Source organism: Tilletiaria anomala (assembly GCF_000711695.1).
Source record: "Tilletiaria anomala UBC 951 chromosome Unknown K437scaffold_6, whole genome shotgun sequence".
Taxonomy (NCBI): domain Eukaryota; kingdom Fungi; phylum Basidiomycota; class Exobasidiomycetes; order Georgefischeriales; family Tilletiariaceae; genus Tilletiaria; species Tilletiaria anomala.
Window position 1 is genome coordinate 224,094 of NW_013547016.1, and position 26,832 is coordinate 250,925.

At 57.2% G+C, this 26,832-nt stretch overlaps 8 protein-coding genes across 8 annotated transcripts; 5 read left to right on the forward strand and 3 right to left on the reverse strand.

Moving 5' to 3' along the window:
- Window positions 1-2,050: 2,050 nt before the first annotated feature.
- On the reverse strand, window positions 2,051-3,052 carry K437DRAFT_219887 (carbohydrate esterase family 4 protein; the record flags this gene model as incomplete). Its single annotated transcript, XM_013390240.1, has 3 exons — window positions 2,051-2,619; window positions 2,696-2,784; window positions 2,865-3,052. The coding sequence occupies 3 exons, from the start codon at window positions 3,050-3,052 to the stop codon at window positions 2,051-2,053; spliced, it is 846 nt and encodes a 281-aa protein (XP_013245694.1).
- A 1,973-nt stretch (window positions 3,053-5,025) lies between these two features.
- On the reverse strand, window positions 5,026-6,739 carry K437DRAFT_219885 (SMAD/FHA domain-containing protein; the record flags this gene model as incomplete). Its single annotated transcript, XM_013390241.1, has 4 exons — window positions 5,026-5,180; window positions 5,325-5,742; window positions 5,858-5,919; window positions 6,202-6,739. Coding segments are annotated over 4 exons (1,173 nt in total), but the record flags the coding sequence as incomplete, so codon positions are not given.
- Window positions 6,740-8,068: 1,329 nt separating this feature from the next.
- On the forward strand, window positions 8,069-8,414 carry K437DRAFT_150075 (uncharacterized protein). Its single transcript, XM_013390242.1, has one exon. The coding sequence runs from the start codon at window positions 8,170-8,172 to the stop codon at window positions 8,374-8,376; it is 207 nt and encodes a 68-aa protein (XP_013245696.1). The 5' UTR covers window positions 8,069-8,169; the 3' UTR covers window positions 8,377-8,414.
- Window positions 8,307-13,268, reverse strand: K437DRAFT_150070 (uncharacterized protein). The gene is made up of 3 exons (XM_013390243.1): window positions 12,339-13,268; window positions 9,780-12,269; window positions 8,307-9,703 (listed from the first exon to the last, which is right to left on the reverse strand). The coding sequence occupies exons 1-3, from the start codon at window positions 13,129-13,131 to the stop codon at window positions 8,454-8,456; spliced, it is 4,533 nt and encodes a 1,510-aa protein (XP_013245697.1). The 5' UTR covers window positions 13,132-13,268; the 3' UTR covers window positions 8,307-8,453.
- Window positions 13,269-14,671: 1,403 nt separating this feature from the next.
- Window positions 14,672-16,740, forward strand: K437DRAFT_292759 (uncharacterized protein). The gene is made up of 8 exons (XM_013390244.1): window positions 14,672-14,742; window positions 14,805-14,977; window positions 15,083-15,122; window positions 15,159-15,391; window positions 15,426-15,534; window positions 15,965-15,989; window positions 16,065-16,258; window positions 16,394-16,740. The coding sequence occupies exons 1-8, from the start codon at window positions 14,701-14,703 to the stop codon at window positions 16,580-16,582; spliced, it is 1,005 nt and encodes a 334-aa protein (XP_013245698.1). The 5' UTR covers window positions 14,672-14,700; the 3' UTR covers window positions 16,583-16,740.
- A 1,040-nt stretch (window positions 16,741-17,780) lies between these two features.
- Window positions 17,781-20,446, forward strand: K437DRAFT_253801 (uncharacterized protein). Its single transcript, XM_013390245.1, has 2 exons — window positions 17,781-18,039; window positions 18,111-20,446. The coding sequence occupies exons 1-2, from the start codon at window positions 18,010-18,012 to the stop codon at window positions 20,349-20,351; spliced, it is 2,271 nt and encodes a 756-aa protein (XP_013245699.1). The 5' UTR covers window positions 17,781-18,009; the 3' UTR covers window positions 20,352-20,446.
- A 369-nt stretch (window positions 20,447-20,815) lies between these two features.
- On the forward strand, window positions 20,816-21,735 carry K437DRAFT_253802 (uncharacterized protein). The gene has a single exon (XM_013390246.1). The coding sequence runs from the start codon at window positions 21,256-21,258 to the stop codon at window positions 21,535-21,537; it is 282 nt and encodes a 93-aa protein (XP_013245700.1). The 5' UTR covers window positions 20,816-21,255; the 3' UTR covers window positions 21,538-21,735.
- Window positions 21,736-22,468: 733 nt separating this feature from the next.
- On the forward strand, window positions 22,469-26,557 carry K437DRAFT_243012 (uncharacterized protein). Its single transcript, XM_013390247.1, has 6 exons — window positions 22,469-23,410; window positions 23,471-23,758; window positions 23,831-23,979; window positions 24,053-24,633; window positions 24,721-24,942; window positions 25,034-26,557. Exons 1-6 carry the CDS (start codon window positions 22,965-22,967, stop codon window positions 26,261-26,263), a joined length of 2,916 nt encoding a protein of 971 aa, XP_013245701.1. The 5' UTR covers window positions 22,469-22,964; the 3' UTR covers window positions 26,264-26,557.
- The last annotated feature ends 275 nt before the right edge of the window (window positions 26,558-26,832 follow it).

The window sequence follows — 26,832 nt, forward strand, 5'->3', positions numbered from 1 at the left end:
CCGTCCCGCCTGCCCACTCCTGTCTCAACCTCCACATCCATGCTTTCACGTCATTTCAATTGGATTGTCCATTCCATCCCATGGCAGCGACGGTTGACGAGCTTTGTCGTACATGCACGTAAATGGACGCAGACCGACGGTTTCCTAGATTGTTTCAAGCTTTCAATCGGCAGCTGATTCTTTGACAGTACCGCACGTAGACGTGACGCGACGACCTACAGCGACCACCCAGCATGCCCTTCACACCACGGACAGCTGGCTCGCGAGAGGACAAATACGTTCGCACGGCGCTCAATTTATCGGCGTGTACGACGCTGCGGTCGGCTTTCCCGGCGATAAAGGGCATCCGCTTGCCCTGTGGGCGCTGCTTGCATGGATTGGTTATCCCAGCTGAATCTGTGTAAATGCTCCGTGATTTCTTTTCCAACCACCTTGCAATTTCTCTCATGCGCCACACAGAGCCTGCCCCTCACCAGAAGGCATGATCGAGCAATACACACGCACCGCCAGCCCGCACCCGGACGAAATTGGCCCACAGCCCATCCAAGCGCACCTGTATGAACTGGTAGGTGTCAAGCAATTCGTCAAGTCCGCCAACAGTACCTCTTTTGACTGGACCTCCTGGCCGGGACGTGCGCGATGGTTCAGCCACGTGCCGACGGTAAGACGGCGTCGGGCAAACCGTACCAGAATGAATATGTCTGGATCTTTGAATTCGCCATTGCAAACACCAGCGGAGATGGTCCGCCCAAACCAAGGCAGTCTAGGAATGGGTCGACTGGGCATAGTTAGGGGCAAGCCGACACGGTTGCCCTTTCGACCCTTGAACCCTGGAGCTTTTATTCGATGAGCAGCCGTCCTCTTCGCCTGGAAACATGGCGCAAATCCTGGCAGGGGAGATTGCAGCTCTGAAGCAAGCTATGTAGAGAAAAGGCCATATACAGGGATCATACTGGTCCATAAATTAGACTTCTTGTACCTTACATCGAAATGCAGATAAAGCGCCCCGAAAGCTGTGGCACCGTGCTTGACGACATGCTTCAACGAGCGGAATTGCAGTGCTACCGTACATAATATTACCGTCAAAAAGCAAACAGCTGCGTCGAGCTGCCTGTCGGCGCAGACGAAAACTGACTTTATGCATTGCCATTCACGGCATGCCCGTCCGTGCCGCCCGCCAAGAACCCAATCTCTCGCCAGGACTCCATCCAGCTGATGGCGTCCTTCGCATTGATGGCCGAGCACGCCTTGAGCGTGGGACTGAGCGCTTCGGCCTTATTCTTTGCGATATGTGTCGGCCTGAACGCTTCCCTCGGCACAGCCTTCGTCTCTGCACCTTGGCCCTCAGTTCTCATTTACTGTTCAGCTGACATGCCACTGAAGACATCCAGCCCCTTACGCGCAGCCTTTTTCTCGAACGCCTTGGCAGACTCCTTCGCTTCCTGACTCTGCGCCTGGAGTACCGCGATCCACTCCTTGACGCTAACCAGTTGAACTGGCTTCGTGTTTGAATCGGCTGCAGCGGCGTTGGCTTGCTGGCTATGCTCTGCAACCGTGGAAATCATCATCGACCACCGCGACGTACGCGGATTGATAATGTGCAATATGATCGGCAAGCTCCTGCTCCCCCCACCAGCAGCCCGACGACTCTCGAGACTGGAGAGATGCCCCGTGCTTCTCCCTAGCCTAGACAATGATTAAAGGCTGGAGCACAGCGTGACACGGAATTCGGAATTCGGGACCCACAGATAAAGCAGACGTCACAACGAACATCGAAAGGGAGTGAGCCGGATTGGTCACATCCAACGGACTGGACCATGTTGTTAATCGAAAAGCCTTTCATGTGTCCAGCGCGTTTGACAAGCCAAGTTACAGAACACCTGTTGGATCAAAGCGCTTCTTCGCACAACTAACGTTGACGTTTGACCAGCTGTCACCCTGGATTCCTGTCGGGGTGGAATCTCGGCTTCTGGACTCTGGAAGGGGACGGCCCTGCTCTTCATCCTGGATGGGAGACAGTCGACGACCCGGGCGGGTGTGCCACCACTCTTCAGCCGACACCCGGTTGAGGCTTGCCGGCACACGTCCATGTACTGTCGCGATTCGAAGGCGTCGTCCTCACCTTGTACGGCTGGACGCCAAAGTTCTGCGCGACCGTGCGCACCGTCCTCCCCGTCCCACCGTCCACGTACCCGTTCGCGCGCAGGAGCTGCAGCTCCTGCGGTACGACAACGTTCGCGGTCGTCGCGAGCGTGTCATGCTGCAGCACGACGGCCTGCTCGCGGCGCCGGATCGTGTCGTTGAGGATGGCGATGCTCTGCTCTGGGCTCGTGCCGAGCGAGTCGAGCGTGTCCTCCGTCCACAAGAGGACGATCAGGCTGTGCCGCTTGTTGAGGTAGTCGATGATCGTCTCATTCACCGCGCCATATGGGGGCCGGATGAACGCCGGCACAATCCCCGCAATCTTCCGCAGCGCTTCCTCCAGGAGGAAGACCTGCTCGTCAATCTCGGCGAACGTCAGCCCCACGAGGCTCGCGTGACTCCACGTGTGCGAGCCGATCTGGTGGCCGAGGGCGAGTACATTGCGAATCGTCTGCACACGCGGCTCGTTGTAGATGCCTGTTGGTTTTCAGTGTAACAGGACCTGCGATTCAGAGATGCCAAAAGCGAAGTCTGCCCGCTCAGATGGCCTCACAATCGTAATTATTACCATTGACAAAAAAAGTCGTTTGAAGCCCAGCGCTTGCAAAATGGCGAGCAACAATATCCGTGTAGATCCACGGCCTGAAGGAGCTCTAAAAGGTCAGGAAAGAGGGATGGACAGCAACCAAGGAAATGCTTTGTATGGTACGAAGGGTACGCACCCGTCATCGAACGTCGCGCTGAAGCAAGAAGGCGCGGTGCAGTTCGTCTGAATATCCGTCAGCTGTGCTACCCTTTTTTTCAGGCCCACTTCGAGGCCAGACTCAGGCCCAGAGGCAGTGCGCGTGGCGGCGCGCGCGACCACTGCATCGTCATGGGCGAGAGTCTCAACTGGGCTATAAGACCGCATTGCCGACGAGAGCGAGTCTAATGCGGGCAAAGTCTCGAATGCCGGAGCTGGGGAGACATTGGCGATGCACACGTCGACAAGCACGAACAGCTGGAGAGTCTTGAGCAGCAGCGACAGGCGCAATAGCAGCATCTTCGTAGAAAGAGAAGCGAGGAGGGCGTCCCGAGCATGTCAGAATGCGGTAAGAGCGCAGCTGCGAGTCGCACCGAGGTTTGTGCCATTCATATGTGTATTCATATGCGTTCGTACCATCTGCAGGGGATCAATCTGAGCGTCCTTTCGATGGGGCCTGGAGTAGCGAATTGATGAACGATGATCAGCACCGGCAACACAAATAAACGCCACCCGGATGAGAATACCACAGATCAGCAGCACCTGCGGTATCGTTTTTGTTTGTTCAAAAGACCTAAGAGAGATCAATCGGGCAATTTTGCCCAGTGGGAAGGAAAAAAGCACCCTTTCGGCACTCCGCACCTAAAATTGATGAGAACCTGCAGGGAGAATCAGCGTTGGACAGTCTGCTTGCGTGTTCAAGGCCTCGCGCTTCGTTGGAAAGGGAACAGGTGCAATGGCAGTACAATTGGATTGCTAACACGACGAATGTTTGATGACAGTGGTTGTTGATGATGATGTTGAGGATGGCTATTGTGACGATTTCCGATGATGATGGAATTGTCCAAAAAAGAATGGCCGGCGCCCGAGACTAATCAGTTCGGACTACCCGTCGCCCCGCCTGCTTTTCTCCACAATAATCCTAGCTTGCTTCCAGCCACCGAGCTCGGCGACGAGGGGATAGCATCGCTCCCATTAGTGCTAACTCGACCAGCGGCCCAGTCCCTGCCCCAACTCCCGCTCCCGCTCCTCTCGCGCGCACGCCGTGCATCTGCAGGCCCGTTGTCAACGGTGTCGATCGTGCTGAAGCGCTCGCCTAAGTAGTCGCCCGGCTGCGATTGCGCAGGGCCTTTGCCTTTTGCGTTATGTCCCACTGGCCTCGTTGTCGTTAGCAATATACCTGCGTCCTCCACGTCAGCTTTGGGTCTCTTGTACGACGCGCGACTCGGGCCGCTTGCACCGATGCTGCCTTCGGCGGCAGCGGAGGCCGCTGCGTGCGCCTCCTCAGCGTCTTCCTCGTCGTTAGCGGTGTGAGGCGGCGAGGCGCCAAGCAAGCTTGCCGAGCCCGCCTCCCGCTGTTGCTGTTGCTGTTGCTGAGAAGAATGATCGGCTTGGCCTTTCTCGGACCCGGCTGCTGACACCTGGCTGACCTCGCTTTCACGTCTCGATTCGATGATTTCCATGGCCAGGGGCGACCTGGCTCTGTGAAAATCCGGCGTAGCCGCTGCCCCTGCTGCGCTCTGCAGCGATGCCGACGAAAACAAGGAAGACGCTGTCGTCACCCTCGGGAAGCTGTGCAAGAGCGCATCGCTCTCTGCCAAGGTTGAGAGAAAATGCTGGTTCATGGGCGTACGCGAGTCCTCCACGCCGCCGCTCAGATAGATGTTCGAATCGTTGCGATCGATGCTGATGGGCTGGGCCCGACGTGCACTAGCACTGGCATCCGCTGCGTCTCGGGACGCTGTTTCGGCTGAGACCGCGCGGGAGGACGTACCAGTTTGCCCCACATCATCGTCGTCGCGCGTGCCATCCTCCATCTCCGCGTCGCCGTGGTTCGCAGCAGCAACGGACGCGCCGTTCCCGTTCCCACTGTCGGGATCGGGATCAGTATCCCTGGTAGAGACGAGCATCTCCTCGAGCCCATTGATTTGCGCGCCGTGGTCGCTGCCCTCACCGCCGCCGCTGCCTGTGCCAGCAGCAGAGAGGCTCGTCATAGCCGATACAGACGGCCGATGCTCAACTTCTGCGCTTCCCGTGAATGCGGGAGGCTCATCCGGGACGAGAGGCGTCGAGGCTGCGCCGTCGGCGGCCGCGGCGCCGAGCGCCTCCTGGAGCAGCGCCTGTTGCCACGCTTCGTCCTCCTCAACGTCCGCCTCGAGATCGGCAAAGGTGCGGCAGAGCGGGCAGGAAAATCCCGGGTGGTGGCGCAGGAGCAGGGGCCTGATGCACTTGTAGTGGAACACATGTGAGCACGGCGCGATGAACAGCGACTGGCAGACCGTCACGGAGAAGAGGCCTGCGGGAGCGTGAAGAGAAGACAGGGGAGGAAAGGACAAGGGGAGGAAAGAAAAGAGAGAGTCACATACAGTCAGCACCAGGAAGGGCTTGCCTCACCTTGCGACGCCATGGGTCTCGGCAGTCATGTTGCTGGAGTACTCACAAATGCAGCAATCGGTGACGCTGACAGACTGCGCGTTGGTCGGCAACGCGGTTGCCGGCACGTCCGGCGCGGGCGTCTGCGTCTGCGTCTGCGCTGTAGCAGCGGGGCTCATGGCTGTCGCGGAGGGCAGGCCAGAGGCAGCCGATGCGGAAGGGGTGAGAGGCTGGCCCTGGAGCGCGCGCAGCTGGCGCAGTGCGTTAACGTTGTACTGGTTGGCAGCGCGCTGCCAGCCGCGGTTGAGCTCGACGCGCATCTTGACGCAGCGATAGATCTCCTCGGTGCCGCCCTGGTAGTCAACGCCCAGCTGAATCACGTCGCCGTCCTTCAGGGGAAACGGCTTGGACTCGAACTGCGGGCCCGAGAGGCGGATATGGTTCAGGAACGTGCCGGAGCTCGATTTGGTGTCGCGGATGAAAAACTGTCAGAGTTGCAACCATGCGGACAGAGAGGGACATAGAGACATGGTCAACAGAAGCTCGCTACGCGCAGCACAACTGATGCGAACTGAGAATGCACCGCAGCAAACAACTCACATTCCCGCCGGGCTCGCACCACAGCTCGGCATGCGTGCGACTGACGACCTTGCTTTTGAACGCTACACGGCCCGTATCAACGCGCCCGGACCCGCCTGCGGAGGAGGGAATCGCGCCACCCCGCGCACCGGGCACGCCGCCCGCGCGCAGGAAGGACGAGCTAGAAGGGACCATGCCTGTACTGCCGCCTCCTGCTGCAGCATCAGCGGCAGCAATTGCAGTGGCGTTCGCACCTGCACCATGACCCGTATCATCAGCAGTGTCCATCGCGTCCCTCCATGCGCGAGCACCCGCATTCATCCCTCCTATCTCTCCCGCGCCCTGCGCCTGCAGCGTCCCCACACCCGCAGCCGCGCCGGCGTTCATGGGCGGCGCGCTGGCTGCAGCGATAGTACCGCCGCCGGCCCGATCAGTGAAGCGGCCGATACGGATCGGTGTGCCGCCCTCCTTGACGTCGCGCTCGATTGGCTCAAAGTGGAGCGAGCGCGTGGCTTCGAGGTGGGGCACGAGGCGGATCCGGTGCGTCGATGAGCGGGCAATGGGTGGTGGGGGCGGCGGTGCCGCCACCGCACCGTTGCTGCCTCCGGCATTGCTACTGCTGCTGCTGCTACTGGAGCCAGGAATGGCATCCACAGGGAGGTTGCTGCTGCTGTTGCTGTTATTGTTGCTGTTATTGTTGCTGTTATTGTTGCTGCTGCCGCCGTTGAATGCAACACCGTTCGCAGCGCCAACGCCCGCACGCGCCCCAGCGCCGGCGAGCCCGTCGCCTGCCTCCTGGACGTCTGCACTGCGGCTCGCGCCGGTAGATGGGCGGTGCGCCGGGCCGGCCTCGAGCGACGTGGACACGGGTACCGTCGATGCGGCCGCAGCGTTATGCGACATTTTGCGCACACGCGTGGTGATCTGGTTCGACGCGCTGCGCAGGAAGCTTGGGCGGCTGCTGCTGCCTCCACCGCCTGGGCCTGGGCCAGGTCCTCCGAGGGACGGGCTGTGGTGGGAGAGTGCTGCTGAATGGTGTTGGTGGGGGGCGTCGAACGAGGTGGACCGCTCGGGCGTCACTGCTTCGCCCCGAACGTTGAGGTTGGGATTCGAGCAGTGTCGGGAGGTGCTCGGTCGTCGCCCAAGATCGGCCGGGATGCTACTGCTCGACGACGGGCCAGCAGCAGCGGCAGAAATGTTGTTGTTGCTGTTGCTATTGTTGTTATTGTTATTGCTACTGCTCGACGCATGCGGGGGCGGGGGGTCTTTCCGCAGGACGCTGCCGTTGTGGTGGGTCCCACTCTGGCTGTACCGCCGGAACATCCTGCCCATGCCGCCGGACAGCTGCCTTGACATGCTGGCCCCGAACCCTCCGCCGCTGCTCGGGCTGCCAGCGGTATCATCTTGGCTCTGATTGGCGGCCCCCTGGGGTGAGTTGGCGGTGCTTGGCCGGAGGATGTTCGACGATGCGGAGCCGGATCCTGGGAATCCGAAGCGGCTGCCGCTGGAGGAGCTTGTGCGTATGTTCATTGTCTCGATCTTGTGCTATCCTTGCGTATGTTGGCACTGATATCTCCCTACCGCTTGCCTCGAGGGTGCCTTTCTTCTTGTTTCGGCGGACCCAGGGGGGGGGGGTCGCGTCGACGCGGGGGAGATGCGAGAGTGGCAATGATAGGAGCGGTCAAGCACCAATCGAGATGCCGAGCGCTGTTTCTTTCTTTCTCGAGCGAGTGAGCGTGTGTGCGACCAGCCATCCATCTAGACGACGTTGTCCTCTGCTGTGAGTAGCAAGGACGAGTCGGGTGACATGGCTGCCTGATGGGATCTGGGCTGGACTGGACTGGGCTGGGGTGTTTGGGGTTTGGAATGGTCATTACAATGGATTGGGAGACGCTGCACGGGCCCGCTGTCCGCACCAGAGAAATAGCGAGCTGACTGGCCTACTGCCTACTGTCACCTGCCGCCTGCTACTTTGGCCCTCTGACCGCGCTTGGGCGGACCGGCAACACAGGCGAGCAGCCAGCAGCCACCAGAGCACTCTCCTGGATCACTCCATCTGTCACAGTCACACCAGCTGGTTCAGGCAGAGTCCAACACCCACACCCTCCGCACGGCCTCTTCGCCACCTTGATTCGTTGCAACCCCCCCCAGTTCTGCCACACGCTCTTCCTGCTATGTATAAGCCTTTGGAGGCTCATCATTTTGACTTGTGCAGTTGCAGCTCGACCCAGGCTCGCCTTTACCACGCATTCGTGTGAGAATTGGCACTGCTCTCGTCGTGTCTGTGCGTATGTAGTACAACGGAAAAAAAGGGAAAAACGCAATGGCCCTTAATGCGAAGAGTCAATGAGCCCCCATTATACACAACCCTCGCCAGCCCTGTTCCTGCATTCACCTTGAGCTCCCTGGGGCCAATGCCCTACTACATCCCCTCTCCAACCGCTGGAGAAGGAATGGTCAATGTATGCCTATGCTATGCCTATGCGCTCCCCCTCCCCTTCAATGTTTTGGCCGCTTATTGGTCCAAACGAATGCCTTGAGAATGCGGCGCAGTGTGCTGTTGGTTTTTCATATGCAAGCGAAGCGCACAAAAAGGGTGCAAATCCGATCATGATCATCAGAAACCATTGCCCGTTTGAGGACCCAGATAGTATTGCTGAAGCAGGCCCTGTTCTTGCCCCTGGGGATAAGGTGAATGCTGGGGTTGTTGCACATCGAATTGCCGCTGTTGCTGTTGCGGTTGCTGGTGCTGTTGATGGTGGTGAGTGGCGGTCTGGAGCTGGAGCTGATGCTGATGCTGGTGTTGGTTCGGATGCTGGTGCTGGTGCTGCTGTTGGTGCTGCTGTTGGTGCTGCTGTTGGTGCTGATGCTGGTGATGATAATGGTGTTGATGTTGATGTTGCTGGTGTAGGGGATTGTGCAGCTGCTCTTGCTGCAGTGCATACAGAGATGACGGATGGACAGGAGAGAGAGGCATGAACTGTGTCGCAGTGTGAGCAGGTGGAGGAGGCTGAGGCTGAGGCTGATGTTCCTGGCGCAGAGCCGCCGCGACAGCGCTGACGAGCGCTTCAAACTGGTCTCCCTGTCCGGGAAACTGCTGCTTGAGCGCTTCGAGCGCCTCGCCGTTGGCTGCAAGAGGAGCTGCTGCTGGGCGCCCAGCATAAGCTTGCGAAGGTACAGACACAGACATCGGTGCTGACACCGGAGCCGTCGCGATCGGCGATGCAGGCATGCCAGACAGGGACCCGCCGTAGGATGGTCCAGAGGGCCCGAGTGGAGAAGGCGGGGCTATCGACGGAGGCGGCATGCCCCGCTGGTCGTACATCTGCGGCTCCGGCATCGGTAAACGGCTGTATGCAGACGTCGATGGAGGCCCAAGCTGATGATGAGGCATCGTGTCGGGGAAGCCGAGACTGTAGACGCGCTGATGTTGGTTCTGGTTCTGGTACTGTTGCATGGAGGGCGCTAACGCTGGAGGAGCAGCATCCTCCTGGCCCCACATGCCTACTTGCGGCTGCTGCTGCTGATGCTGATGCTGATGTGAGTGCGAAGTGTGAAAGCTTGGCGCGGGAGAAGCGGCAGGTGCGACACCTTGCCGTACATCAACGCCAAGTGGGCTAACAGCCATGCTCGACGCGCTTCGAGCGTGGCCAATCAGCGTGGTTGCAGCCGACGGTCTCCTCGACAGACACTCCGACACCGTGGGCAGTTTGACGCCCGTGAGCGCGGCGCGTGCATGGTCGATGAGTTCCAGTTTTTGTTCCAGCTGCAGCGCATCGCAGTGCCCCGTGCTCGAAAGCAGGCGGTCAAGGCCTGATCTCATGCCAACCGTGGATGCAGCTTTGGAGAGGCTCGACGTAATTGCTTCTAGAAAAACCGAAGGGTGCACAGGGGAGCACGTCAGCAGGCGCCTCGAAGGATTCCGCAATGCATCTAGGCTCACCCTTGATTGTCTCAAATAGAAGCGACTTTTGATCAGACGATAACTCAGACGGGACCAAGCTAACAATGCTGGTTAGATACTCGATGGGCTTCACCGGATCCTTGAGCTGCAAAGACCCGCTCTTGAGCAGTCCGAGCAGATTCTCGAGCTGCTTGCCTGTGAAGAAGCGTGTTCCACCCCCACCCGTTGCTGAGGAGGAGGTGCTCGCGCCTACGCGCGCAGGGAACACCTCATTCAGCAGCTCCTGGTAGCTGGAATGGATCAAGCTGACGGGTCGCCCACAGAGTCGACTGTTGTTGCGATGCCGGATCAGGCGCATGGCCGCCTTCTTGGTCCGACACTCGACAAAGCACGCATTGCTCGTCTTGCCATTGCTGACGTCAATGGGAATATGCACTGCTTGCGCGGTCACATCCTCTTCTGGCAGTATGCCAAGTTCGGCGGGGACCCAACTGAGAACGTCCGAGTACTTGACGCTCCATGGGATGTTGTCGATGCGGACAACGCACAGTGTTTCGATGCTGTACACCTCGTTGGCGACCTCTGCCAGCTCAGCCTCACGCGCATCTATCGGAGTGCTGCTGCTTCTGCCTCCTGTTACGCCGTTCTGAGATGACGTGAGCTTGAGCTCCTTGACAAGCGTGTCAATGCTGCTTACGTGAATCTGCGCAGCTCCGGACTCAATCTTGCACGAGCCGTGCCCCGAGTTCGAACCGTAATCCTTCTGGTTGCCACCGTTGCTGGCGTTGGCGCTTGCGAACGACGGTGCAAAACCCGCCATGGGCGAGTCGCTGCCAGCGTCGTACGGACTGAATAGGCGCGAGCCACCGCTTCCGCCGACGCTACTCTCAGGAGAGGCGAGAGAAGCTGTCGTGACAGATTCGCCGCTGTAGCTGAGGCTCGTGCTGGTCCAGCTCGCGGCTGACGCGCTCGACTGGCTGCGATCGCGACTGGGTAACGAGATACCTTCGACAGGCGTCAGGCATGCGGCACATATGTGCGGACGTGGCGGCGAGGTAGACACTTGGTTGAGGCCAGACGATGTGCACGACGAGCAGGCCTTGTGTCCACACGGATTGAGGACGGTGAGCAAGGCCACCTTTGCACCGCAGAGCTCGCAGGCGCTGAGTGCGCTCGCGCTCGAAGGCGAGTCGCCACCCGCTGTGCTTCCCGCAGCACTATGCCCACTTTGGGAAGCAGAGGCTGCATGGGAAGCGTAAAGCGAAAGCTGATATGGCGCTGGAGGGGGCAGGGAAGAAGCAGACGACGCTCCAGGTGCAAAGGCAGCTCGTCGTGAGATGTCCAGCTCAGCTCCACCCGCGCGGCAGCCCACGCCACCAACACCAGACGTCCAGCTTTCCGCGAGGGGCGAAGGCGAGACCGGCCTCGAAGCAAAGGAAGAAAGCTTGAGCGCCAAACCGCCGCCATGATTGTGTGGTCCTCCCGACAGCCCGCTTCTAGGGCTTGAGTTGTCGAATTTCGATGGAGCGACACCTGTGATCGTGTTGGACTTTAGTCTGTTCTGGAGTCTACGAGGCGCTTGCGGCGAGGAAAATGGATCGAGTCGTGGTGAGCTCGCCTGCGTTGCAGCTGAAGGCTTGCTGCTCGCGCCGCTTGAGCTACCGGCGTCGAACGAGCTATCGGGTGTGGGGCGGAGCAGGAAACTCGACGTGATGTTGCCTTGACCGCCACTGCTGCTGCCGCCGCTGCCGCTTCCAATTTCGCATGAAGAGTCGCCTGTCGCCCGACGACTGACAGATCCCGTGCCGCCACTCCCATTCAGTGTAGGTGCATGCGCCGACGAATGACCGTGCTGCTGCGCACTGGTACGGTTCCAAATGCCTAATACGGGTCTCTCGGCGTCGTTGCCACTGGAGTCTGCGGCTCCGTTGGCCCCGACCTCGAGGCTGGAATCGGCGTAGAAAGCAGCAGAGAGACTATCGAGGTCTCGCGGGAAAAGATCAAAGTTCATCGACACCGGGCGGGCTTGCTTGCTGGCGCCACGCGAGCTGCCTGCCTGAGATCTCGCTGTAAGGTAGCCGCTGTTGCTGTTGCTGCTTGTGCTTGTGCTCGAGCCTGAAGAACCGAGGAACACATTCGGCCCGTAGACACCCTTTGTCGGGGGCGTGGACCAGTCCGACGAAGCAGATGCAACCGGTACCTGAGGTCGTTCGTCGATCGAGGACAGCGTAGATGCACGACTGCGGCCCTGCAGGGCGCTGAAAGGATGCTTGGGAGCTGCGAGGTACGCGCCCGCGGACGCTGTGCCAGTCGTCGTTGTGACAGCTGCAGGCATGGTTTGCTCGCCGTGTGCCGTGGCTCTGGGAGGAAGAGGAGAAGGAGAGCTGGGCGGTCCAGAGGAGTCGGATGATTGGCCTTTACGAGCTGTGGTAGGCGACACACGGGTCGGTGCGCTGGGCGTTGTACCCTCAAGCCAGAAGAAACTCGACGAGTTCCGAGGAGTGCCGACGACAGGTGAGGTGAAGACGTCTGCATGGTAAGAACCAGATATGTTTAGCCTCTCTGCCGTTTCTCGAGCAATCAAAAACCACAACTCACCGGAGGGTGACTGTATGCTAGAGAACTTGTTGAGCTCGGGTGTCTGCGGTCTATGTGTTGCCGCACTAGAAGGTTCTCTCGATCTAATCCTTAGGTCGAGCAGCGCCTCGGAGCGAGCACGGTGCCGTGCAGCGTGGATTTCGTCGGAAGTAGCCTCAAGTACAGCGGGGGCAAGGTGAGGGTCGTACGCATATGTCCGAAAGGCGGCAGAGGACCCCGATTGATACTGCTGGCGGCCAGCTTGTTGCCTTGATGTCGCAATGCTTGCGATAGCAGATGCTTGTAGGTTCTGGACTCGTTCTTCAGAGTCGTTCGTGCACAGAGCGGCGGCTCGAGAAGAGTGGTGAGGATGACGTGCAACAGAAAAGACGGCGTTCACAGGTGTGCAAGGCGAGTCTTCTTTGTCTTCGTAGTCCTCGTCGGCGTGACCCTCTGTACCAATACACCTTAACCTGTGCGCTCCTAGCGAAAGCCCTGGACTGGACACACTGCGGGTGAGCTGGTGATCCGCACTGGACTGGTAGATGGTCGAGTAAGCGGGTAAGGGTGAAGAGGAAAATAGATCGGGGCCCGTCGTGGAGCTGATGCCTCCGGTCCTGCCAACACCGCCGGTGATGCTCTCAACGTTGGGGACGATGGGGTCACCGTTGGCTTGATGGCGTGAAGATGAGGAAGAGGACGAGGTCGCTTGGGACGTGCGCCGTCGAATGCTGGTGGTGCTCGTTGATGGTGTGGGGATCGTCGAGGTGCTGGCGCCGCTGCTGTCGCTGCCCTCAGGACTACTCAAGCTCATCCTTTGCGCCTGTTCTCAATGTGCCTGACCATGAGTGCATGAGCTCTCACGCCAGCCAGCGAGTGTGATGGGGTGGCCGCTTGTCTCCCGTGCGACGAAGAGACCGACTACCGGATGTCAGTCGCTGCTGTATGCCGCGTATGTGAAGCGGTGACGTAGAGGCAGAGCCGAGGGGCAACCAAGACACAAGACAGGGGATGACTCAAGCCAGAAAGGGCCTGAGGAGGATGGCTGGCGTATTAGATGTTACCCAGCAGCGAAGAGCGGATGGGGTGTCAACAAAAGAAGAGGCTTGAAGGGTGAGTGAAAGTGATGGGTGATAATCCGTGAGCGGGAGGAATTAAGATTGGACCACATCGAACGCCCTCCGGATAGCGTCTCGCTTCTGCTGCTGCCGCTCTTCTTCGCCACCTTCTTATACATTCATCGCGATCCTCGACCCCCACTACATCTTGTGGTTGTGCCACATGCATACTTGATCACAATCAATTCCAAAAGAGCAGAGCAGCCTGCATCCATACATTGGGGTACACACTCCATGGATGATGCGCACCTGACGATGATTACCTGTGGACTGAAAGCTCTACTTAGTGCCTACATCTGCGCCTCATGTGAACCTGTCTATCGTTTCACACAATGGTGGGCAAGGAGTCTGCAGAGATTCCAATCCGACCTGCTTGCTTCATTGCAACTATGTGTGCACAGCTTAGGAATCGGCTGCACAGCTATATGCTTGCCTTCTGCCAGCGAGGGGGACTGGGGAGGAGAAGGGAGTTAGGGTGCAGCGTGTGCGTGCGAAAAAGCGAGCCCTCATCAAGCAGTAGGGCAGTGCTGTGTGCTCCTGCAGGACAAATAATTGATCATGCTGCTTTCTCGGCGAGAATCCTGACAAGCGCAGCGCTGATCAGAGCGCTTGCAAAAGCGTAAAATGGCACCTTGTTGTACCGCGGCGATTGCTGCTGAAGAATCTACGTCCACCCCTTGCGCTCTCACGGCCTCAGCCTCCCCTGCCCTGGGAGAGTCGCCACACCGCCGGGCGAAGCAATCCCACCCAGACTAGTTGCACCATGGCCAGCAACTCGATCGCCTGCATACCTGAACAGCAAGACTGGGAAGCCAGTCACACTGGGGGAAGGCTACACAAGAATAGCTAGAGTGCGTGCCAAACATGCAAACAGCGAGAAAAGGGCAAGGGAGCTTTCCGCAGTTCGCTTCCTCACGTGGCTTGGGTAATGAGTCTATTCAACGAACGCACGACAGTAGTCTAGTGGCAAGCGGTTGAAGGGTGGCGACTGGAAGAGCGCTGCAGGTCCAGAGTTCGCAGGACAAGGGGCGCACATGCCACCTGGGCGCGAAAGCCACCTGGCGCTAACACGTGAGATAGTGCAAAACGAGCCTATTCCGACTTCGGACCTTTTTTGTTGAGTTACGGACCCTTTTGACTTGGGAGGACAACCACAAAAATATGTACGCATTACAACGCATGTACCTTGTACATATATAAATTTGTTCCACAGCTCCACAACTCTACCAGAGACCAGCATGCACAGATTGCTGGTAGATCAGTAGATGAATGTGCTACGTAAGCCTATGTACGGAGTGTCGAAGACGGTCAGTATACGAAGCCTCGACCCTGGGATTCCCATTCCCAATAACTTTGATGAAGATTGCAGGTGCCAGGCCGGAGAGCGTTGGAATATGTTGTGGCGTTCCAGTCAGTTGCCATGCTGCAGAGTGCGGCGGCCAGCGGGGAGCCCATTCTTGGCTTTGGGGGAGCCGGAAAAAGAATAGTTAGGAAATGGAGACCAGGGGCTTCCTCGCCGAGTCGCGACCGCCATCACCCCTCGTGAGCATCTCTTGACACTTTTACAAACTAAGTTGGATGGCTTTGGGTCATCTTAGGTTTCGAGGCTTTTGGACAATCACACTAGCAGTTTCCTGGCATGTTCAGCGCTCGCCGATCCAGATTCCAGGCCATCTTCTGGCTTTGGGTTTGCTTATGATATTTTTATGCCTTTGTCCTTCAGACTCTTCCCCGTCTGACGAGTCCATTTTCGGCCTTCACTTTTCCAGAAGCATATGCTCCAAGCATCGCGGGTAGCGCTGCCTGTTCTGCCCTCGTGCGACGTCAACGCGTGGCGGCAGGGAAATACTTGTATAAGACATGCACCCTTCTGTGCATTCCTGTGGTAACATTGAATAGTGAACACGAATATAATATGTGGGACACGGACGTCGCTACGGCATACTTGCACTCACTGTAAACGTATCATTCATCATTGTCCATAAAAAAGAAAGTTATTTTCAGTGCATGCTGCATATTGCAAGTGTGGCAATGACCCTGCGAAGTACGACGGTAGCTCGACGGGACTCGTGACCGTGTCAAGCCATTTGTCGGCTTCTGTTAGTCATTGCATCTCGGTTTCCCGCGCTCCCGCAGATGCAGTACCCACATAGGCTGCTTAACCCGTCGCAGCCGGTCATCACCCGTGACTGGTGCCACTAGTTGCTACTCCGGTTTCCTGTGGAAACGTTGTGGCAACTCCGATTCATTCTGATTTTTGGCTGTAATCGCAACAATGCAATAGAGTATCGACAGTACATCACCTCTCTTGACGTCTTTCCTGTTAACAGGCTCTTCTCGACAGATTGTGGAGTTTTTGTGACGCGGTTGAGGCTTGGATGGGTTGAGCCAGTGTCGGACTAGTGTCGGACTACCGTCGGGCCACTGTCGGACCCGCTTGGACAGCTTTGCTTGCAGCTTTTGGACTTTTGAGGCTTGAGGCACATATGTTGTGTGTTTGCATTCCGACTCGTGATTTGCGCTATCAAGCGATCTTCTGGGACAGTCATCTACGGTATGTAGTATCCTGAAGTACGGAGTTGGGAGTATCTACGGTCGTTGATGCCCACAATAGTCGACACTGGTTTAGGGAGCATGGGTAGGGAGGGCTTTAAGTGGAGTGGCGATAGTAATAGGTCAATGCCGTACAAATTCCAATGCCCACCCCCAATCCTGGTATCATCGCGTTCTCGTACATACGTGAAGGAACAACGCTCTGGGTTGCTTGATCGGTGGCTTGGGTCAGCCTTCGCAGTGTATTCCCCCGCTCGAAGCACACATACTGTACGTAGATGCATTGATGCGTTGATGTTCGTAATTTTGCTGAGTCGTTTGTCCTTGGTCTCCCTTCGACAAGAAAGCGTGTATATGAAATGTACATTTGCATGTAGACTTGCCGGTCTATCCGTAGTTCGGTAGCCGTCCGCGGCAAAGCGCCACAGCGTCAACCTGAGTCGACCATCAAGCTACTGTCAAGCTGAGGCAGGCTCAAGCCCAAGCGCCAAGAAGCTACAAGGGTCATCAATTGGTGATCTCGCCGACGGTCCTAGGCGTCGTTCATGCAACAATACAGCCGCTGAGGGTGCTGGAGGCATGACGCACCAGTAAAGCGCCGGAGCGTTGAAGCATCGATCATCACATGAAGTACAGAATTAGCGCATGAGCAGCAAGCCATAAAGCGCAGGCGGCAAGATCTTGCGCAATGACAAGTAAAAGCCACACCTGCAGACCGCATTGTGCATTCGTGATGCGTCAACGCGTCAAAGGCTTTGAGTTGAATTCAAATTCGCCGATGACCGACTCGTCAGCAAAAGTACTGAGACAGACCTGACATTGGAGAGGGAGAAAGTGCATGTAGGTTCTTGCATGTATAGCATGGTTGTCTCTACTTTCTGGTTCTTTGCCCTCGAGGTGCGCATCCCAACGACGGGGTTCGACCGAGAAGGCTATAAGTAAAGAAGAGCGTGAGTGTGATATGAGAAGAGGCGATGAGGGGACCAGCGATGAGCGCGTCATGAGTAAACGCAAGAAGCAAGCGAGCTGAAGACGGATCGTGCGTATTAGTAGCACAGGCGCTTAGTTGTGGAAATATGGATTCTGTACTCGCTGAAACTTGAGAAATGAGATCTGAGAGGGGAGGGAAATTTTTGCTTTTGAGTCAGTGACACCTAGTTCGGAATATCAGAGGACTGCTCGTACGGAAGATGCTGAGGTTGCTTGCATGTTATATCATGTCGGGGTGCGTGTGCGTGTTCAGCATTTGTGAGGGGCAGAGAACAGCAAGACGAAGGGCATGCCCAGACTCACCTGTGGTCTTCCTACAGAAATGGCGCTGTGCTTCGCCCAGGACGCGTCCTTCACGTTGCACATTTCACAGTTCACATCGCATTTTCTGTCGCATCCCAAGGGTTGATGGTAGACATTCGCAAGACAATCCTGAGAACAGTCAAAGGGTCTACAATAGGGATCTACAACTGCTCCAAATCTCGGTGCCAATCATGTTTCGTAGCCGCTGTTATGTCTCCTGCTCGTGTGGGTTTGAATGGCCTTGGGTAGCGTGCAAGTTGCAAACATAAGTAGAGTGTTGAGATAGATGCTCAACGATTGCCAAGCCGTCCTTCCACTACTGGTGTTGAGAAGGCGCGTCGCGCATTTTGAATCGCGCGTCGCGTTTGGCGAATGTACCTAACCCTAACTATCTCAGTCCGGCAATTCCTCTGTACGTCTGTATCTCATTCGACAATCCCTTGTGTATGTTTTGTTTGCTGGTCAGATTTGCCGGCTCTTTGATTGCACATCGGGTGGCCACGGGTCTGTCAGATGAGTGCGTCAGGGAACCAGCGCATCAAGCTTGATGATAGCGGAGACGACAGGCGCAGCACGTAGTGTCCGCGCGACGCGGTCCTGCCGCTAGCTGCTGACGAGAGCTGGAAGGCACTTCACACAATTGAACGTCTGCAGCCTCTCGAGGCGCGAGGCACGCTTGGAGAGGTGATTGATCATTGGCCTTGTTTCGGTTGAGACAGCGATGCATCATGGCGTCAGTTACCCAGCACAAGCGCAAGGTAAGTCGAGGTCAAAACAAGTGCATTGATTGTACCCACTAACATCTTTCTTTTGCTGCCTTCGATCGCAGGTGACAGCACGCGTAGACCTGGATGCTCTTGCCTCGGCACATCCTTCTTCGCCTCTGGGCCAGCGACCATTACACTCGATCGGCGGTCCCACCAATAGCACGACTGCAGCACGAACCATACCCACAGGTGGTGGCTCGAACGCGAGCTCCGGTTCCTCCAGCGTCGTATCTCCTCCTTATAGCAGCAAGGTTTCAATTGCCGGACGTCCTGTATCTACAACGACACGAACCGGAGCAGGAACACCAAGAGCCAAGATCGATCCTTCGCTCTTTGCTGACGACCATCATGCCACGGTCACGGCCTCGGGATCACCAGCATTGCGGCTGGCAAGTAGCGCTGGAGTGCCTTCTTCGGCGCCTTCGGCTACATTCGGTAGCTTCAGCTCGCCTCATACACCGCGGATAAATGGCAATATTGCTGCAACTTCTGGTAACAGCTCAGGTCCTTCTCGAGTCACTGCCGAGCCGAGCAACTTGGGATCGCCTTGTGAAAATGGCCAGGTCCCACCGGGAGTCACTATGCGCAAGGTGCATTCGGCCAAGGCACGCGCGCAGAGTATTGATTGGACAACTTCCGGCACAAGCTCACCATCAATGAGCGGGCATATGGGCGGGAGTGCTTCACAGAGATCATCCGTGTCTTCGAACACCAGTGATGCGAGTACTAGCACGAGCGTCACATCCAGTGGGGATAGGTCGCCAGCCAAGCAGGCGGCTACAATGGTTCGAGCTGCCCTCACGACCGTTATCCTGAGCGGGCATAATGCGGGGACTTCATCGGGCAATTCGACGCCGACCCCGCTCAACAGGACGTTACACGTAGGGGTAGCAACGAAAATGCGACGGGCAAACACCAGTGCAGCGAGCAGCACGCCGTCTGCAGCCAGTGCCATGCTCTCGTCACCAGGTGGAGGCCCTGCAGCAACTCTTGCAACGCCATTCGAAAGCCCAAGTGGTTTCCATGCTGACGGAGGCAGCGTGCATAGCCGCGCCGGCTCTGGCGCGAACGTGAGCCAGAATAGCAGCACGAGCGCTTCAGCGGGGACTTCGAGGCCGGCGAGTCCCACGAAGGGGATGTCTATCACAGAAGCGTATCGCATGCGCAAAGAGGCGGCATCATCAAATCTGCTTGCTGGCGAGGGCTCGGGGCCGAGAGCGCGACTGCGGCCATTGCCTCATCAAGTGGGACCCTCACATATCAATCTTGCACCAGACGACACTCGCTCACCGCCGAATGGCGGATCCATGCCGTCAGGCCTAGCTTCGCCACTCAACACAGTGTCGCCCGGTGCACCGCGATGGTCGGGGTCCGATGCTTCTGGCCTGCTCAGCCCCACATCCGAGGTATCATCTACCGGTGGCTTTAAGGTCCTATCGCCAGAAGAGGTGGCTGATCGGAGTGAGGCGAAGAAGGCGCGCAAGATGCTGGATTTGGAAATAACCAACAAGAGCTTGCTTGCGATCAATGCGGGCCTGGAAGTGACCAAACTCAAGCAGGCAAAGGAGATAAGGGAGCTCAAACGGCGAATACGCGAAGGGCGTGCTTCTATCGCGCCAGGGGATATGGGCTCTCTGGCCAGCGGTGGGTTTGAGGAGGACGAAGAGGAGGAGGAGGAGGAAGGCGACAGTGATGCCGACGAGGCCATCATCCCACGCGAGGATCCTGAGCTCGAAGCGATGCACACGCGCTGCAAGGGACTCATCGATCGCATGCTCATGCAAGCGCGCAACGCCATCCACTATCGTTTTGAGCCAGCAAAGGAAGGCGTCGGCGGCAAGGTGCTACATCCGATTGAGGTGGAGGAGATGCGGGAAGAGCAGGCCGAGGCGGGCGTCACACCCGACGACTCTATAGCGCTCACCAGTTCGGAACGCAGCATATACATGGGCAGTGGGGAGCCGCAACGTTCTGATTCGATCCCAGCGATCCTCGAGGACGAACGGGCATCCTCATCAACACCAACGAGTGTCGACGCTACCCCGACATTGGCAGCAACAGCAGCAGCAGCAGTAGCAGATGCAAACAAAGACGCATTTGCTAGGACTGAGGATCTCGCCTTTCTCGAGCAGCCGACGCCTGATGTAGAATCAGACGCAGAGACAGAGACGGGCGCGACGATCAGCGAGCCCATTAATCCTTCCCATATTAATGATGCCGCTCTTCCAATTGGCCTCAAAGCTGGCAAAGGCAGTCAGAGCAGGATACCCTCCACGGCGACAGTGGACATTTCCATAGACTAGCCTCTCTGCTCCGCGTTGTCCGCGAGCGAATGAGCGAGAGTTCATCAGAATTGTAACAGTCAAGGACGAGATCCGCGCAACTTATTTAATTTTCAATCCTCATACCTCAGGCTTTGTTAGGCCGCCACAGCAATCAGACCTGCACCGGTTATTACTCAGTATCCGGGTGGTGGCGAAGAGCTAATCTTAACAGGCCCTAGTCTCAACATCAGGCCCTCGTGCCCCCATACTGTTGACACCTCCATCCGAGTCAGCAGGTGTTTGGCGCCTGCCGCCTTGAGACTAATTATGGACAGCCGTATATGATATATACGAGTACATGTTGACTGTGATTTTTTTTATCGCCCGCGGCCCACGGATCTCAAGATCTGATGGCCGAATGCCGTTGGATGAGATGCGAATGGATCTCTTCTCTCATCCTCCTCCCACAGAAGGCTGGGAGCTGGGACCAAGCATGACGCTTTTCATAACATCTACCTGGCATGTCTCTTGCACCAAAAAGATCTGAAAAGCCCATGCTCCATTGCCCTCAGGGATGAGGATTCGCCCACTCCTGCTGGTATAGCAAAGCTGCTAGGCAGCTTGTCATCATCGCATGCAGTCGTGATGGTCCCCTCGATTCAGTTCTTCACCACGGAAGTGCCGGCCACCACCGTGACCAAGCAATGCCACACGCCAATAATCTTCCTCGTCACCTCGATCATATACAGATTTATCATCCCCTTTTGGTGAAACCCCGGAAGAGATTGTAAAAGCTCGCCCTGGTGGCCCCGTAAACGTCAACAAGTTTCTTCCCACCGACGCAGAGCACATGTACGGCCCACTTGTGGACTTCTAAGAGCTCAGTGCCGCTCTGCGTGTCGATAAGCGAATCGACGTGAACGACTGGCGCCTGATTCAGATGATGCCGAAGGTGGAAAAAGTACAGCGAACGATCATGTACGTCAATAGGGGCGGATACATCATGCCCGTTAACGTCGTGCACATCAAACTTTGCGCGACGCTGACGCAGCGGTTGAAGGCTCGCATCGGTTTGATTCCACATGAGATCGCACCCACAGCCACCATTGCTAGGAGCTTCCCTGCTATCGTCAAAATTTACGAGGAGATTGGGGCAGACGCCAAGGAGCATTCCCAAGAGGTTATTGTCGGCGGCGGCAACTCAGTCAATGCACTGATGAAATGAGACGAGCATCTTACCGAAGCCCTTTGGCCATCTGTGTTAATAATGCTGGCAGAGGACTCGTTGCGGCCCTACCTATAGCATTGTATGAGCTGCTTCCTGTCCTTGCAGAGGACGATGACTCGGCTACGCCCGCGGCCCCACCCGAAAAGCTACAACCCGACCAGGTCTTGCTCATAACGCCCCGGCTCGACGGCTTGGCGGAATATATATATATATATAATTTGCGGGCGTTGTAAAGGGCAAGGCAAGTGGCTCAAGCATGGCAGTCTGGGTGGCACGATGAAGCAGTGGCTCGGCACACCGGCAATTCGAGCGGCGCACAGTGAGCCACAGCTAGCAGCTCACGGCGCTCCTGGCGGCTGACGCCCCAAGTCACCCGTATATTTATGCCGCACTTGGCGACGAGATGGTCGAGATCATGAAGAAGGCGGACACACGCGTCGTGTACTGCGCTGCGACACATGGCATTCTCACCGCGGGTAGCACTACCACGTGCTTTGGGAAGTGCGAACGCGCGTGTATTAAGCCGCAATACATCGAGGGCGAAGGCGCCGTTGATGTTTGGCCCTTGCGGCCCAGCAAAGGATCTGCAGAAGGCCTGGAATTGCTGCTCGGCGATGTCTTGGCCCTATCCGAGAAGCTGTAAAGCGTTGTGACTCTTGCAATAGCCCATTGTCTTGAATCTCTTGTATTCCTGGGCGCAACCATTTGAGGACCAAGCTCAAGGCTTGATCATCATGAGCGCGTGAGCTCTGACTCTAGCCTTCTGTGGCTCGATGCAAATTGTAGTTTCTAACCTTGTAAATGGTAGGGATTGGGTTAGGGTTATTGCAGTGGTGCCTGTCATGGGTGCCCAGGCCACCGTAGCACGTCCTTTTGTGGAGCCTTGTCCCGCTTCAAATCTATCTATACCACAAGTCCCCATTGAGCCCTTTATGCCAAATCAGCCCCCTTGTCGGCGAAGCATACTTGGTTAAATGCAGTCTACTGCAGCAGATGCGCTCTTTTGTCCGCAGTCTCGATGCCGACCTCGATGACTAGGTTCCCACAAGACGCGAAGGCCGGGCCCTATAAGACCGCTCGTCTGGAGGCTCCGGACGGGAGGGAAGGACATTCATCGATGCCTGCGACAAAGGGATGAGATGTGGGAGTCATGGCTGCCCTTACCGCCAGTCTGACTCTGGCTTGCAACTACATTTTCCTTGCCATATTACACATTCATACGGCAGTAGGATCCGAAATATCGAGTGCGCTGCGTAGAATTCACTCATCGCAGGCGTGATGATTTGACGGATGTGCACCGAGTAGTCGGCAGTGTAGGAAAATGCTATATTGTTCAACTCGGATTGACCATTTGTTCGCAGAGCAGCCTGTTCATCCTGGTGGATACCCGTTCTCTCCGTGACGACTTGTTTTCCTTCTCAGAAATGCACTCACCGCCCTCTTACACAGCACACTCACGAGCACCTCCCTTCATTGCACCACAGCCTGGAGAAGTCCTGGCGGACGAGAAAGTAGGTTCGCTTTATGAGCTTCAAACGCCCTCGGCCCTTTCCCCGGGATCAACGGATCAGCGTCAACGCAATGGACTTCAGCCGTTCTTGGGCCTGCGGGCCCGAATTTTTCTTGCCATGCTATCGCCCGCAATCCTCTCACTCCTGTTCATCATTGCTCGCCTGCTGGCCAACTCGGCGGATATCGACTCGCGCGTCGCAGTCGCCAAAGCAACCCTGATGAGCGACTGCCAGCGGGCGGAAGACGCGCTCACTTGGATGCAGAGCTGGCCGCACTTTGCGGCGGCTCGTGCAAATGAACGGACGCAAAAGGTGGTTGAAGGAACGGTCGAAGCCACGGGGAAGGTCCTCATGCTAGCGTGAGCACGGCACCTCTCATTTTCGTTGGTCTAGGGCTGTCTCCTGACTTTTTTCCATAGGATCACCGCCGTCGATGCAGTGTTGGTGTATATCGTCGACACCTACCGTTCACTCTTCCTTTGCGTCATCGAGCTGCTTGTCCGCGGGTCACTTGCGCTTGTAATGGAAGCCGTCGATCTGTTCAACGAGGCGGTTCAAGTCGGGGCAAACGCCATCAAAGCTGCTGTACAGGCATCAATCACGGCCATTAATGACACTGTCAAAGGGGTCCTCAGCATAGCCAATGACCTGCTTAAGCTCGTCGGGCAGAGCATCGACATTCCGCAGATTACAACGCCGGATTTGAGGTGCGGCAGTTGGACGGCACAGCAGGAATTGCGCACGTGGGCTGACAGTCCTTCTGGCTTGCACCTCACCAGCGCACTTGACAATGTGACTCTTCCGTCGAGCTTCCTGACCGGCTTGCAGGATCTCAACAGCTCGCTACCGACTTTAGACGACCTTAGGCAAAAGGTGGACGCGCTGATCACGCAGCCGTTCGACCAGCTCAGAACGGATGTCAACGGAAGTGAGTGACACGGTCATAGAATTGCACAGGAGGGACAACACAGCAGAGTACTGAGCGTACTGTCGTCGCACAGCAATCAACAACTTCACCTTCGATACGTCCCTTTTGCCCGTTCCAACCGCTGCACCACTGGCCTCGTTTTGCAACGGGCTAGGCAACACGCCACTGGACGACTTTGCGCGTGACCTGCGCAAGTTTACCTGGCTCGGAATTGGAATCATTGCAGCGATCGCTCTGCTGCTCGCGTCTGCAATTGCTGTGAAGGAAGTTTGGGTGTGGCGCTGCATGCGGACACACGTGCAGCGCACACGAGAAGCGTTTCGGGCGGCCGAGAAGCCTTCCAACGGCTCTCGATCCGCATACTTGTCTGCTATCACCCAAGTCCCAGTGCCAGCGGAATCATGGCTGCACAACGATGATTCACTCTTCTCTCTGCTCCAGCTGTCGCACCACCCGCTGATTGCCAGCATTGTGTTGTGCGGTGGGCGTCATGTGGGCCTTCGCAGCAAGCGCAAGCTTGACGCGACGAGGTGGTACCTAGCGTGGCTGACGCACCCGGCGGCATTGACTGCTCTGGCGGTCGGTGTGGTGGGCCTTCTCACCACGCAACTGCAGATTTTAGCGCTGCAGGCTGTCGAGGGGCACTATCGAGATGTGAGTGCCACTATAAGCAAAGAAATGGAGGGGGGAGATGTGTCACGAGGGGCTGCGGCTGAAAACTGCTCACTCCTGCGGTCGCAGAAAGTGGGCGCTACTTTCGACGACGCGATGGATGGCATGTTTAACGGCCTGAATGCTAGCATGCGTGCAGCATCGGCGCAATTCGCAAACGAAACCAACACGGTGATTCTGCAGCGTCAGAGCGATCTCAACGATGTCCTTTTCTCCTGGGTAAATATCACCACATCGACAATGAATAACACCCTCAACGAGTTTACAGATGCTGTCGCTGACATCATAAACGTGAGTCGTTTCCTCAACTCTTTCGCAAAGCTTCGCACACGCCGCTATGCTGACGCGAACTGTACCTCTCGAACACTTTGTCGTCCACCAGTCGACCTTCGCAAACACACCACTGCTCGCGCCTGTTCAGACGTTTGTCAACTGCATCCTGCTGCGCAAGGTCGCGGGGATCGAGCAGGCGCTGACTTGGATCCAGGACAACGCACACGCCACATTTCCGCTCGTAGATGACGGCGCGCTCTTGCTGGACGCGTCGCAGCAGAAGGAGATCATGGCACAGGCCAAGGGCAGAGCAATCGGTGACAGCAGCGAGGGTGGGAGCGGGAGTGGTGGCGTCTTGGGCGAGATCGCCGGAGGGTACGAGAAGAGTTTGCAGAAGGAACGGATCATGTTTCTCTTCTTCGTGGGAATCTACGTCGTCGTCGCGCTCGTGGGACTGCACGCTATGCTCCTCGCATCGCACAGGCGCACGCGCAACAGCATGGGCCGGTCGGCAGGAACAACAGCCATCACCGTCGCCGCTGGGCCTGGAGTGAAAGCGCCATCGGTGCGACCGCGCTTCAAGATGCGAAAGGCGGGAATCGACACGCTCCGCGGCCAGAGCATAGCAGCGCTCAATTTGCACCACGTGCCGTGCGACAGCGGTGGCGGCAGCGTTTCCGGAAGCGATGCTAGCGCTGCTGGGGTTGGTACTCATGGCGATAGCAAGGCGGGAAACGCGAACGCAGGATGGGTTCGGGCAAATACTGCCGCTGTGCAGCAACAGGAGCCACATTTCGATCATGGCTATGACTACAGCTACAGCTCCGGGTCCGGCTATGGATATAGCGCGACGGGCGGGCCCGCGTGGTGGGACCCGAGGCGGCACTATGACTCGGGCGCTACCCTTGATATTTCGGGTCTGCACACACGAGATAGCACACTGGAGTACCAACAGGACGTGGCGGATGCGTGTCTGCCTTTGGATCCGGCTGCAGAAACGGCTGTGGCTCCAGCTCCGGGTACGGCAGGGCACCATGTGCCTGGGCTCGACGCGGGCCTGCGGCGCCGGTCGACGTTTGTTGCAGTTTCGCTGGGAGCCAGGGCTACAGAGGTTTACCACCACATTGGCCAGTACGAGGGTGATGATGGTGATGCTACTGCTGCTGCTATTGCTGCCGCCGGTGGCGAGGATGCCGTCGACGGCGATGGGCGGTACCCGCGTTGGATGCGGAGCCGCATATGTCTCGGGCATGCTCGGCCAGCATGCGACGGTGCGTTTCGCATGTACGATGGGCCTCCCGGGCATGCGCGCGGGCGCGACGTGGGTGGTGAGGTGTGAGGATCGTTGGTTGTCTCAAGATCTGGTATCCCCGTTGGTCTTTTGTGCGCGACTGGGTGGCTCGCGGTGTGGCAGTGCCGAAGCGCGGGCATGCTGTGCACATGGTCTGTAACAGAGTCTGGTTGATGTAGCACGGATGCTATCGCCCCTGCGCGATCAGCGCGTCTGCGCTGCCGCAGCGATCGGCTGTGCTGTGGTAAAAGGATATGAGCGGGTTACCAAGGTCAATGAGACAAGGATCCATCCGCCCGCCTGATTCGGTCGGGGTGTGAAGGAGGATCTGTATATATTTGGGTGATTTCTGCCTCAAGTTGTCTAAACGCTTTCATTTATTATGGCGGGCTGCAAAAATACCAGGTTATATGAAGATGATTCACCCTGAATTCCTGGATGTGTGAGATCCTGCGGGGGTGGGCACTGGGCCAGTTTACTCTAATACTGCCTACCATGCACCGGCCCTATTGCTGCGAGCATCAGCGCTCAGAGTAGGCGAATACGAATGGGCAGAGGTGCAGAGATACTCTACGAAGGTAGGGAGAGACCATGACTGGATTCATACCGGTCTGAGC

Bases quoted from the DNA above. Each gene is read 5' to 3' on its own strand.
- K437DRAFT_150075 (XM_013390242.1), top strand. From the start codon at position 8,170: ATGCGAAGAGTCAATGAGCCCCCATTATACACAACCCTCGCCAGCCCT.
- K437DRAFT_150070 (XM_013390243.1), bottom strand. From the start codon at position 13,131: ATGAGCTTGAGTAGTCCTGAGGGCAGCGACAGCAGCGGCGCCAGCACC. The intron at 12,270-12,338 runs GTGAGTTGTGGT...CTTACCATGCAG, and splicing joins TAGCATACAGTCACCCTCCG to ACGTCTTCACCTCACCTGTC. The intron at 9,704-9,779 runs GTGAGCCTAGAT...CGGTTTTTCTAG, and splicing joins TCTATTTGAGACAATCAAGG to AAGCAATTACGTCGAGCCTC.
- K437DRAFT_292759 (XM_013390244.1), top strand. From the start codon at position 14,701: ATGAATGTGCTACGTAAGCCTATGTACGGAGTGTCGAAGACG. The intron at 15,392-15,425 runs GTAAACGTATCA...TCCATAAAAAAG, and splicing joins ACGGCATACTTGCACTCACT to AAAGTTATTTTCAGTGCATG. The intron at 15,535-15,964 runs GTTAGTCATTGC...TGCGCTATCAAG, and splicing joins CAAGCCATTTGTCGGCTTCT to CGATCTTCTGGGACAGTCAT.
- K437DRAFT_253801 (XM_013390245.1), top strand. From the start codon at position 18,010: ATGGCGTCAGTTACCCAGCACAAGCGCAAG. The intron at 18,040-18,110 runs GTAAGTCGAGGT...CTTCGATCGCAG, and splicing joins TTACCCAGCACAAGCGCAAG to GTGACAGCACGCGTAGACCT.
- K437DRAFT_253802 (XM_013390246.1), top strand. From the start codon at position 21,256: ATGCCGAAGGTGGAAAAAGTACAGCGAACGATCATGTACGTCAATAGG.
- K437DRAFT_243012 (XM_013390247.1), top strand. From the start codon at position 22,965: ATGCACTCACCGCCCTCTTACACAGCACACTCACGAGCACCTCCCTTC. The intron at 23,411-23,470 runs GTGAGCACGGCA...TTTTTTCCATAG, and splicing joins GGGAAGGTCCTCATGCTAGC to GATCACCGCCGTCGATGCAG. The intron at 23,759-23,830 runs GTGCGGCAGTTG...GCACCTCACCAG, and splicing joins ATTACAACGCCGGATTTGAG to CGCACTTGACAATGTGACTC.